General features: G+C 45.2%; 1 protein-coding gene across 1 annotated transcript in view; it reads left to right on the forward strand.

The window, feature by feature from the left end:
* Positions 1–12,347, forward strand: part of MATN2 (matrilin 2) — a 123,516-nt gene that overhangs the window by 11,887 nt on the left and 99,282 nt on the right. The window contains exon 2 of the mRNA XM_054590306.1: positions 1,265–1,406. Coding sequence (XP_054446281.1) covers positions 1,265–1,406 — 142 coding nt within the window. The remainder of the gene's footprint in view (positions 1–1,264; positions 1,407–12,347) is intronic.

Consider the following 12,347-nt stretch of genomic DNA (forward strand, 5'->3'; position numbering starts at 1 on the left):
AGTAAAGATTTTATATGCAAATGACACTATTTAAAAGTTGTTCCTCCTTAAATATTCCTCCTCCCCACCTAATTTGTATCAATTAATACATTGCTATGACACCCATGATGTTCATAGATAATGGAAAAATGCATTTAAATCCAGTCCCAGAATATAACCTTCTCCGTGAGGTTTTGCCCCCAGGCAGAACAGTCTTGGCATCATTCACCAAGTACCTTTCTTAGTGCATGTGAAGCACTGAATGGGCCATATCATGGGAAAACCTGGATCTGACTGTCACTTCTCTGCTTAGAATCCTTCCTCCAAAGCCTTTACACCCAGCGCCCTCTGGGACCGATACAGAAAACTGGAAAGGCAGCTCTGTTTCTGTTAAGACAGTGCTACTTGGGTTGAAACTCCCATTACCCCTGTGGACCTGAAACTCAGCTCAAGGCTAGAATTCTTCATGTACAAGAGAGCTCCTTCCTCAACATCTGGTTTGATCCTATGCTTTTCTTGTCCCCTAGCTCCTTTGCTTGCTTGGTGGTCCCCACCTCCCCGTGTGTGCCAGGCGCTGTTTTGAACGATGCAGTCACATGCATTAACTCACTCAGTTAACTAGTATCATCTCATATTCCTATAAGGCTTGGGAAGGTTAAGGAGCTCACCCAAGGTCACACACATGAAGTGTCAGAACCAAGATTCAAAGCCATGTAGTCTGGTGCCAAGGTCTAAGCCCTTCACTGCTGCATCATGCTACCTCTATGTAGATGTGGGTGGGAGGCTGGGAGGCTAACTATGTGAGGCTACCTTATGTCACCTATGCATGACTTTCTTGGGAAATTTATGTATATTAACTTGTACCATTCACTATTATTAGACTGAAGGGATATTATTACTTGGAACCCTCAGGTGAGGTTTTTCATTATTCAAATCCAAGATACAGAATATGTGAATAATTGATAAAAACTTAATCGAGAAGAAACTTCAGGATAGATTTTTCCCCCCTGAAGTTTCCTATTCAGTCTTATAGTGACCGAAGTGATGAAAAATCCCAACTATGCATGCCCTGCTCAGAGTAACCAAGCACCTACCAGTCGCCATCGGTTACTTGGGTTCTTAAGGATCACTCACACAAACGGTATTTTAATGACAAGTGCCATGTGTGAAACGTGAGAAGACGGCAGTCTGCAGCACCTAGAGTGCAAGGAGACCCCGACAGCTCACCCTGCCCCCCTCTCCTGTTCTGTTTGTCACAGCTTTGCCCCTCTTCCTCTTCTTGAAGATGGAAAAGATGCTGGTGGGCTGCCTCCTGCTGATCCTCGGACAGATCCTCCTCCTCCCTGCTGAGGCCAGGGAGCGGCCACCCTGGAGGTCCATCTCCAGAGGAAGACATGCTCGGACCCACCCCCAGACGGCCCTCCTGGGTGAGTGACAGAAGCTGACTGGAATGGGTGGTCAAGGGCGGATCTCCAGGCCAGGGGATGGACATCAATTACCGAAGCTCCCTTGTCCCTGGGTCCCCTGCTGGGTGCGCTGGGGGAGAGGGGATCACTCCGGCAATGAGCACATCCCGGAGTTGAGGATATGGTTATACCTAGCCTTTCAAAATGATATGAAATGTCTTTTATTTGCAAGCCTTCCATTTAATTGGAGGCTGATGACTTTTCTCTCACATGTAAGGGCAAGATTTTCCATCTGAAAAGGTTCTTGTTGGAATTCTCTGGACAAGGGTGTTATGGAAATTTTTTATGTTCTTTGTCCGGCTAATCTGTGTTAATAATGCTCCCCTGCCTGGCTTCACGGGAAGCAGGCGGAGGGCTTGTGCAGGCGGGAGTGGACCCAGAAGAGAGGTGGTGACCTCATGAGCTCAGTCAAGATACTAGGAACACAAAAAGTTCAGGGGTCTTTGATTCTGATTCAGTGAACATTTTCTTCAGGTGAATCTTTTTCTTTCTCTGAGAGAAAGGAGAGGTCATGAAAACACACAGAATGTAGATAAATCATCCTGTTTTCAAATATGGACTCTGGTAAGCCTATGATGTGGGGGGAATAGGAAGGTCAGCCAGTAGAAGAAAGCAACTCCTGGCTCTGCTACTTACCAGATGTGTACACTTAAGCAGTGTGATCTCTTTTGAAGTTCAATTTCTTCATCTGTTAAATGGGAATGTTAATACCATCCTTGGAATAGTTTTGTGAAGAGAAATGAGGTAATATGTGTAAATTGTAGGTATGCAATGAATGATAGCTTTACCGTGACTGTCATTCCATGAAGGCATTTTCTGAAACTGTTTTATATTTACATGTTGGCCAGCCTCTAGAATCTATGAAGGCTACTCAGAGAACTGCCCAGTGGCCCGGTAGCCTCAGCATCCAAAATTACAGAGACCAAAGGGACCCAAAGAGCGCTGTTTTAAGAGATCAGATCTTTACTGGTGTTAACCTAAATGATGACCCCATGATCCTGCGCCTTCCATGTCTTCAGTCTCCTGAGCATCCCTGTTTCCATACTGATGTGAACCTAAGACTTCTGCAAATGTGAAAAGGTCTGGGGACTTTTCAGTATGTTGATTAAGGTTGTTTTTTTTTTTAAACAAATTTCAAGATGATGAACATGTATAAATATACAGAGAAAACTGGAAATGCCTGATTTCCAGATCAACAGCAGCGATTGCACAGCCTGGTTTCTGAGAGGGCTGCTTTCAGAATGAGCCACCACACACTTAGCCTGAAAAGCATACTCCTTCTCTTGGCTCAAAATGAATCAATCAATCAATCTCCCTTCCTCTCCCTGTTGTGTGTGTGCGCGCAGACACACACACGCCACTCCTGGACTGTTCCCAGCTGGCAGTATTCACTGCCTGCCTTGGCCCTAAGCTCAGGCTCCAAAGTGGAAGGCCCTGTCTTCTGAGCAGCTGTTTTGCCAGAGGCATGAACCCCACATTCCGTATTGCCTCCTGCTTCTTATTTTGCCAGAGAACATTTCAGGGACAAAGAGTAGGATGGGACATGGCTCGTCTCCCACGACAGGGAGTGGCAAATGGCCGCTCCCAAGCATGCTGGAGGGCTCCTTGACTTAGGAACATGGTTGAGGGAGTGAGAATCATGAAACTAGAAGGCAGACGCCACATCCTTGGCCTAGATTCTCAAGAGCGATCTGCTTTTGGTCTTACTCTGACAGGAATGAAGGTGGAGAAGCTCTGCTCATTGTAGTCATTGCCCAGCGTTGGAACAGCCTTCTCTTCATTGTTAGAATATGGTATCTTGTGTTTTATGGGTGTTAGCTTTTCTCAGCCTTTTGTTTTCTATGTTCAGAATGTTGCTCAGGCCACGTTGCACTTTTTCTGGGGCTGTATACATGCTGTCCGTGGCATAATGCATGTCACTGATTATTTCATTGCAAGGGTGTCTCTGAAAGTTTAACAGAATTGAAACAGCGTTGTTGCTTAGGTTGTTTTTTGCTTGCATTTTCTGATTTAAAAAAAAAAAAGTTTATCATTTATGTCTTAACTCAGGTCAGAGTCCCAGTAACAACTTGAGTCAATTAAAACCATATAACACATTAATCGGCCTGTCCTGTGACTCGCTCCAGGCTGCTCAGGCAGCAGCCTCGGATGTGGGTCCGCAGGGGCTTGTCCCTTACTTCATTCTTTTATCTTCAGTTTCTTCTCCATGCCAGGCACTGGGGCTTTAAGAAGAACCACCACCATCAGGAAGCGTCTAGATAGTGGCGGAGACAGACATTTTTTTTAAAATCATTAATTTGGTGGAATCTGTGCACAAGAGTAGGGGCAAGTTAAGTAACAAACAGTCCACTCTGCCTGCTGTAGAACTTCCAGCCCAAGTTCTTTCCAGGCATCCACGTTGGCAGATAGAGTTGGAGCAGCAGGGTGTGCTGTACCTAGAGCATCAGCTCCTGGAAGTCTTCAGAATCTTCCCCTCTGCGCCCATCCCCGATCCTGCATCGGTAGCACATGCCCCCTCACAAACTCCTCCCGCAGCCCCCTGCAGGTGGCGCTAACTGGAAGTCATGCTGCGCACCCATCCCTCTAATTACTGCCTGCTTTATTGTGCACATTTTTCTCTTTAGTATATCACTGTCATATGGGGGGTGGGGGGGTGGACCTGTCACCACAGCAACCAATGAGGGCACATCAGTCTTTTTGAAACCTTAACCCTCCTTGCCCAAACTCACACTGTATTCTTGACTCCCATGGTCTTGTTGACAAGGATGTCCTAAATATACCGACCTAGCTTGTTTGATTTCTACTAACTAACCTTGAAACCTTTTCCTTTCCCTATAATAGGGTCCCCTTCCGATCAAAAGCACCCATGCAGATTCATGTTTGTGTCGTAAGAGAGCACTTGGTGGCAAAATGACAGTAGATTCAAGAACTGGGAGGTGGAGATTTCTAAGAGGAGGAGGCTGGCTTCATAGTGTGGTCAGGGGTTGGGGGGAGCTGAATCCCCACTGCTCAAAAAAGGCCAGAGGTGTTAGGGGCGGCGGTTTATCCGGAGGCCAAAGAATTAGTGAAATTTCTTTATAACAGTTAACTTACAACTTAAAAATAAAGCTAATGAATACAATCTGAGGACTCACTGCCTGCAGCCCCAAGTTCTAGTCCTTGGAAATCACAGTGCACAGTGATGAGGCCTTTGTTTCCATTTTGCACACATCTCTCATTAAACCTGGCATCAAATTATGAGTAAAAGCACAACGTGTTTTATATAAGGAGGTGAAACTTCCTAAATTAGTGATGTGACTGAAGGAGTTGCCTGGCCTAGAAAATTTAGTGCAAGAATGTCCTGCTCTGTGTTGCCAATAGAGGTATTTGCCTAGACTGATATTAACATTTTCAAGCATTGGCTGCTAGAAAATGAATTTTTACTTCCTAAAACAATCCCCTAAATGACATTTGTCAGCACCCTCAAGGAGGAAGGAAGCCATTCTAGCACCTGGATTGATCACCCATTGAGGTGACCAGTCTTATTTGCCCTGAAGCCGCTCTGTCCAGGTGAGAACTTCCGCCTCCTTCCGCGCGTTCCCTGCGGCTCGCCGGTAGGTCTGTGTGCCTGGCCAGGCAGTCCTGTGCAGTACCAGTGCTGCTACCACTTTTTGCTCAGAGAGTGGCGCTGGGACTGCTCCCAGACCAGGCGGCCTCCAGGGCCCACTGGCCCAGGGACTCGGGCCCCCTGTGGCTGACCGGGCTCCCAAGGGGAGGGGAAACAGCGTGTGTTTTCCCACACATTTTGTTTTCAAAGGCCCTGACCAGAAACCCATGCGCCACGGAACATCTGGCTCTCAACCAGTGCAGGCTAATATCTGCCTGCACTGTGGCATGTTCGTCAGCCACAGTGGTATCTTTGACCCTCTTCTGGCCACCATTTTCCAGAAGGGGGCAGAGTCTTTAGCTGCATCTTGTTACATGTGTGTTTTGACCTTCTCCACCTCTGCAGCCTCTGTGCAGCCAGTGTCACAAGCTGCTCAGCTGCTTGGGCAATGCTCGCTCGTTCAGGTAGCCAGGCTGACTTTGTTTGCTGTTGACCCAGGGCATGGAAACCTATCAAACCACAGTTCTAGTTTCAATCCCAGGCTGCCTTTGGGGATTCCTGTAACTGCCTCCCTTCTGTGGCGGGGAGGTGCTGCCTCTCCCACTGCTTCTGGGTTCCCCTCCACTGCTCCCCAGCAATCTGGCCAAACCCACCCTGTTACAGGTTTCATTTGGATGGTTCCAGTCTTGATTTGACTCTTAATTAACAAGTGACTCTGTGCACGTGTCCTTTCTTCTTCAAGCTTCAGTTTATTCATCTATTAAAGGAGATGGTTGGAGCCCTGGCTGGTGTGGTTCAGTGGATTGAGTGCCAGCCTGCGAACCAAAGGGTCGCTGGTTTGATTCCCAGTCAGGACACATGACTGGGTTGCAGGTCGGGTCCCCAGTGTGGGGTGCGTGAGAGGCAACCACACATTGATGTTTCATGAGGGTCAAGCAGAGGGCTGGGTGGGGACACTAGAATGAGGACAGGGAGGGTGGGGCCGTAGGATTAGGCAGGGGTTGGGCTGTAGGTCAGGCAGATGAGCAGTGGTTCTCAAATTTCACTGTGCATCTTAAACTCTTGAGAGGCTTATTAGAATACCAACTACTGGTCCCTCTGCATAGAATATCTGATTCAGTAGGTCTAGGTTGGGACAAGAGAGGTTACACTTTCAGAGACCTCAGTTTTAGAACCATTGCAGAAGAGAAATTAGAAGGTGCGATGTGGATAGGCAGGAGGAAAAGACTTTAAGAAAAGATGTTGTGAGGCACATGCCAGAATCACAGTGCAGCATGAGAACATCTGCAGGGAAAACTGCAGCTGGAGAGTATAAACTAACTGTAGCCTGGGCCCACCCCTACTGAAGCTTTGAAAATAAGCTGTTAGCATTTTTCTACCCAGGAGGATTCAGCAGATACGGGCCTAGAGCCTGTGTGGGGAGCCAGCCTCTCACAGCACAGAGTTTAGCTACTCCCATCTCAAGAGCTGAGCTTCCAGTGTGTGTCTTTGCCATCGGAACTGAGGACTGTCGGGACAGCTGCTGAGCCCTGGCGTTCTTCATGCACAAAACACACCTCTTCATGCATAGGCTGTTTTATGTATAAGCCAGAGTTTCTGTTATCATTCGTTCTTTATAAACGGCAAGAAGTGAATTCCTCATTCCTATCTTGTGATTAATACTGGGAGAACCCAACAAAGCTCAGTATCTGAGTTCCAATGAGCCACGACGTTAAAAGCTTCCTTAGCTAATTAATAAATAACTTGGTTTTGCCCCCTCCTGCAGAGTCTTCCTCCCTTTCTCTCTCCCTTTTTCTTCTTGATTAAACTGTGTATCCCCTTCCTTTTCTATAACTCTTCTTAGACAAGAGGCCCAAAATGGAGTTGCTTATGCTAAGTCCACATCACCAAGCAGAGGCTTTATTACAGTTTCGTCTGTCCAAGCAATGGAATCTTAAATGAGCCAATCAGGAGTCGCCTCATCAGCACTAGTTAGATCACCTCACAGCCCCTGCCATCCCCTGAAGGATGGCCATCCAGCTTTTTCATCTGGAAGGACTTCCTTGTTACTGCTCCCTTTTGCCTATAAAAGCCTTCCCTTTTGTGTGTCTCCTTTGAGCGCCTTCCTATCTACTAGATAGGATACTGCCCAATTCAAATGGATTTTTGTTCAACTAAACTCTTACATTTTTAATATGCCTCAGTTTACCTTTTAACTCCCTCCCTTCTTCCCTCACTTCCTTCTTTAGTTTCAGCATATGCTATTCTCAGCCTGCCTGTGTGTTTGGCGCCTGCCGTGCATATGTGTGTGGAGATGGCAGTGGTGGGGGACATACCCAGTGGGTGACATGGCCACTGTTCTCTTCTCTTCTTTGATGCCTGGTGCTTGTTGCGGGTGGGAAGCGGGGGAAGCATGCACCCTTACCCTTCCGGAGCCAATCATGTCAGGCACTGTGCTAGGCAGTTCACACTTCACTCTGCATGGTAGTATTGTCCCCATTTTACACATGAAGAAACTGAGGCTTAGAGAGGTTAAATGTCGTGCTCAAGGTCATTCACCTCTTGAGAAATGCAGGTGGGATTCTAGAAGCCAACTTGCCAGTTCCTCTGCTCAAACCCTTTGCTACAACCCTAGCTGCTCTGTATCACCCAGCTGAATTGGACTCATCTTCAGGCCCCCACGGAGGGAAGCATCCCTGGTTTTCTAGGCTGGGACTTAATCCCCGACAGTGCCTTCCCACAGCAGGCGCCTTGGCCCAGCACAACTCTAACCAGCTGACACAGCGATGGTCTGCTTCATGGCCTATGTTGTATTGCTGGCGCTTTTGAATGCGCCAGGTACACAACACGCACTCAGTAGACACCTAGCAAAGGAGTAAAGGAGCTGTCAAATGAACAGAGAGGGAAGTCTCTAGTGAGGGGCCACCGGACTGATGAAGGTTTCCAAATCCAGGACAGGTGGAAAATCCGAGGCTATTTAGCTTGGAAACAAAACAAAGCAAAACAAAACAAAACAAGAGATACAGGGCTCTCTGGAGGCTGTTATGGACGAGTTTAGATTTGTTATTAAGAAGTTAAGGAGGCAATTCGTCACCAAATACCTATGCTTTCGAGAAAAGAGATTTTTCTTCTATATGAAACTTCGTAGCCAGCAGATTAGTGAGGGGGCGAAGAGACACAATGAATTGCCTCCTCAGGCATCAGGGATATGGAAGGCCCTGTGTATAAAGGGCTAAATAAATCGCTAATCCTCAGACTCTTATATTCCAGAATTCTGTGTGGAGGTGCCTGCAAAATTAGGACATGAACCAGAAGATGAGGAGTTTCTTCTCTATTAAAAAAAAAAAAGCGCTAAATATTTGCTCTCCAAGAAAAAATATGCCTTAGGAGGCTTTGAAATAACATTTTTCTAAACAAGGAAGAAACAGAAATTTTAAGTGACTGGCGACATATAATTTGTTGAATCCTTGGGTTTCACTTTTGGTAATGTTAATTAAATGAGTGGAAGAATCATTACAGGTGGAATTGCTTTGGCTTTTGGTTAATTCATGTAGAGCTTGCAGTCAAGGAAAATCACTAAACCTTTATTATGCATGGCTTAATAGCTCTCATATAGCAGATTTTTTAAAGCTTAAGTGCAATACTTTTTTTGTATTAAAATTTATCATCTTCATTTAGGTTAATCATTCTTCTTTAATATCTTTTTTCTCCTTTATTTAGCAAGTTAGAATTATTTGCAAATTTGATAAAATGGTTTCTATAATCTTTCTTCATGTCCCCCCATAAAGTATTAAAAGAGTATTTTATATTCTTTGGAAATGATTGTAAAGAACAATCATCTTTAAAAAGTATGTCTAAATCTTTAAAACTATTAGATACTGAAAATGGAAGGGAAGCTAGTTCAAGGAGTTGCCTGAGTGGCCAACTATAAACATGTCATGTATTCTTGAGAGAAAATGTTATACAGACTTGAGTCGTGTATTAGTTTGCTAGTGCTGCCATAACACAATCACAGGCTGGTGGCTCATGCAACAGAAATTTATTTCTGCACAGTTCTGGAGGCTAGAAGCCCAAGATCAAGGCTGGGTTGGCAGGGCTGGTTTCTTCTCTTCTCGGCTTGTGGGCGGCTGCCATCTCCCTGTGTCCTCACACGGTCTTCTCTCTGGCCTGTCTGCGTCCACATTCTCTCTTCTTAGAAGAACACTAGTCTTGGATTAGGCTCCACCCACATGCATTCATTTTATCTTAATATACCTCTTTAAAGACCTTCATCTCCAAATACAGTCACATTCTAGGTACTAGGAGTTAGGACTTCAACCTCTGCATTTCAGGGGACACAGTTCAGTCCATAACATTTGCTTTTCGCTTTCCCAGATTGTGGAGAACAACTATGTCTCCTCTGATATGTTCCTAAATAACCTCTTTTCTTTTTCTGAGTCCCTTTACATTGTGATGTGAGTGATGTGACTGTTACTGTCATATACTGGGGAAGCATGTTCAAAGCCTTCAGCAGCGTGATACCCATTAACTTACCATCACATAGTTCTGAGACCTTAAAGCAGGTTGGACAAACACAGTAGGTCGGGCTGCCAACAAGTGAAGGCTGCAGAGAGGAACTCGTGTGATTTAGCCAGGATGTGAAACCAAATCCAAGTAAGATTTTTCAAAAGCCAAGAATGAGAACCATGAGCTCAGAAAAACCCTTCTTTCAATATATCCAGAGGAGGCTGATTTATAGGGAAAGATGAAAGGAAGTCAATGTGTGTATTTTGGCTGCTCAGAGGACAGGTTGTGGGAGAACGGCCAGATGTACAAAGAGTTGATGCAGGGGACGGGGCTGGGGGTAGTGAGGGGACAAGATGAACATAAGCACGTGAGGCCTCAGGCTGAGGGCCAGGAGGGACCCCCGGAGAGAAGATCCCAGGGAGTGTGTGCAGCATGGGCACTTGGCTATGAGGAGCCCTGGAGGGGGACCCCCAGAGACCGTAAAGTCAGGTTGGACCACAAAGTCAACTGCAGAGGAATCCCATCCACAGGGCTCAGGCCTGGCAAAGGCTGCGAGAGCCTGCTTTTTTTTTTTTTTTTAAGTCATTTTTTATTTTTCAATTGCAGTTGACATGCAGTATTAGTTTCAGGTGTACACCCCAGTGACTAGACATTATAAAACTCACTAAGCGATCGTCCTTAGCTCTTCATTCCCAGCACTGACACTCAAGCTTGTTCCAGTTTACTCGATCCATTCATGGAAGAAATGTGCACTTAGAATCCCCCTGTTCCAAACGCCATGCTAGGCCCAGTGAAAGGCAGAGAATTCTTAAATTTGGGGGACTTGGTGGGGTGCCCAGGAATGCATCCCCAGCCCCTAGAGGTCCCATTCATCTTTATGTGCCCAGGTGCCAGTGTCCCTGTGGCTGTCCTGTGTAATTGTTTCATCCACTGGAGGAAGCAGTTTCTTCCACGCTCCTCTTCCAAACTTGAATTTTATCCAAAATGAAGAGGAACAGGAAAATCATTAATTTTAACTAGCTGCTTTTCTACACCCAAATTCTTTAGTTTTAATACACTATTTTTTGTTTCATTATTTGCCTCAGTTTTGTCATTCGTTTATTCATTCAACAAATACTTGTCTGATACTAATATCTATAGTGTGCAAGGCATCGTTCTGGGTGCGAGTGATACGGCAGGGTCATGCCAGGGTCACTCGCTCTCATGATTTAGGAGTTGCTTCAAATTCTATAGCTTCAATAGTGTGGGCCTTCAGCAGGGAAACCTGCAGACGACCAGTGAGAGAAGGCCTCAAGAGCTGGTATAACTCATAAAGCCATCTGGGCTGGATGCCTCTGTAAAAGGATATATTTGACAGCTAAGGACAACTAAGTCAATTTCTTTAAGGGTCATTAGTCTATTTGGGTTTTCTATGTCTTATTGAATCTATTTTGATAATTGGTATTTTCCTTAAAAATTACCTGTTTTGTCTGTGTTTTCAAATCTGTTGGTATATGTTAAACTTCATAGCATTATGTTTTAACAGAGGCATGGTATTCTTCTTTTTAAAAATTGATATAAATGATATATAATATTGTGTTAATTTTAGGTGTACAGCATGATTCGATATATGTGCTTTTTTTTTTTTACGGTATACCAACATGGAGAACACATCAGGGGTTGTGGGGACAGGGAAGAGAGGTATGGTGACTAAATAGCAACTCCAGGGGTCATTGTGTGATGGAAGTGTTCAGCACCCCAGCTGTGGTGAATGCAACCCCATGTGACACCATTGTGTAGAAGTCACGCGCGCACACACACACACAAGTAAAATGGGAAATCTGAACAAGATCAGTGCATTGTACCAATGTCGATATCCTGGCGTGATATCATACTGGCATTTTTCAAGGTGTTGCTTTTGGGGGGAACAGGGAAAAGGGTACATAGGCATTCTGGGGATTATTTCTTAAAACTATCAATCTACATTCATCTCAAAATAAAAGGGTCAATTTGGAGAAGTACACACCCCATTGCCCCAGCCCCAGGGATAACGATGTCAGTGGTCTGCGGTGAAGCCTGGGTGTGCACAGGTCTTGTGATCCACAGGCGAGCCAACAGGCAGCCAGGGCTGAGAGCCGCTGTCCACTTTGGCTGATGTCGCATGTTGCAAAATGATCACCACAATAAGTTTAGCTAGCATCCATCATCATACATAGTTAACTTTTTTTTTTTTTTTTTTGATGAGAACTTCTAAGATCTACTCTCAGTCACTTTCAAATGTCAATACAATATTACTAACTAGAGCCACCATCCTGGATATTATATCCCCGGGACCTATTCTATAACTGGAAGTCTGTACCTTGGACCCCCTTCACCCGTGTCACCCGCTCCCTGGCGGCATGGCATTCTTTAACAAAAAGCTCCCAGTGTTTTGTTCCTACAGTTCACAAAGCAAAAATGCAGAAGGAACATTGAGACTTGGGGGATGCGTGCTGGGGTGGGGATAGATGTCTCTATTGACTCTTAGGTTTCCCTGTTAAGACCTGACACTTACAAAATACTGTCGTTTTACAGTTTTACATTGTACAAAACAGCGATTGCTTGCCTTGTCCCTCTTTCCTTCACAAAGCCCTTGAGTGGTAGATTTTTAAAATAATTCCCAATTCAAGGTAAGAAAAATCTGATCACAGATGTTCATTTATTCATGATAAATACATGAAGCCAAGAGTCACTCTTCAGTTCACACTGTTTTAATTAGAAGAGAGTTTAGAGTTGTCTCGTTGAGAGGTTTCTCACCTGGGTCCATGGTCCCCAGAGAGCACTTGGATAGACTTCAACAGGTCCATAATTTG

This window comes from Pteronotus mesoamericanus, unplaced genomic scaffold, assembly GCF_021234165.1.
Source record: "Pteronotus mesoamericanus isolate MK-2021 breed Mesoamerican mustached bat unplaced genomic scaffold, CSHL_Meso_final scaffold_174, whole genome shotgun sequence".
NCBI lineage: Eukaryota > Metazoa > Chordata > Mammalia > Chiroptera > Mormoopidae > Pteronotus > Pteronotus mesoamericanus.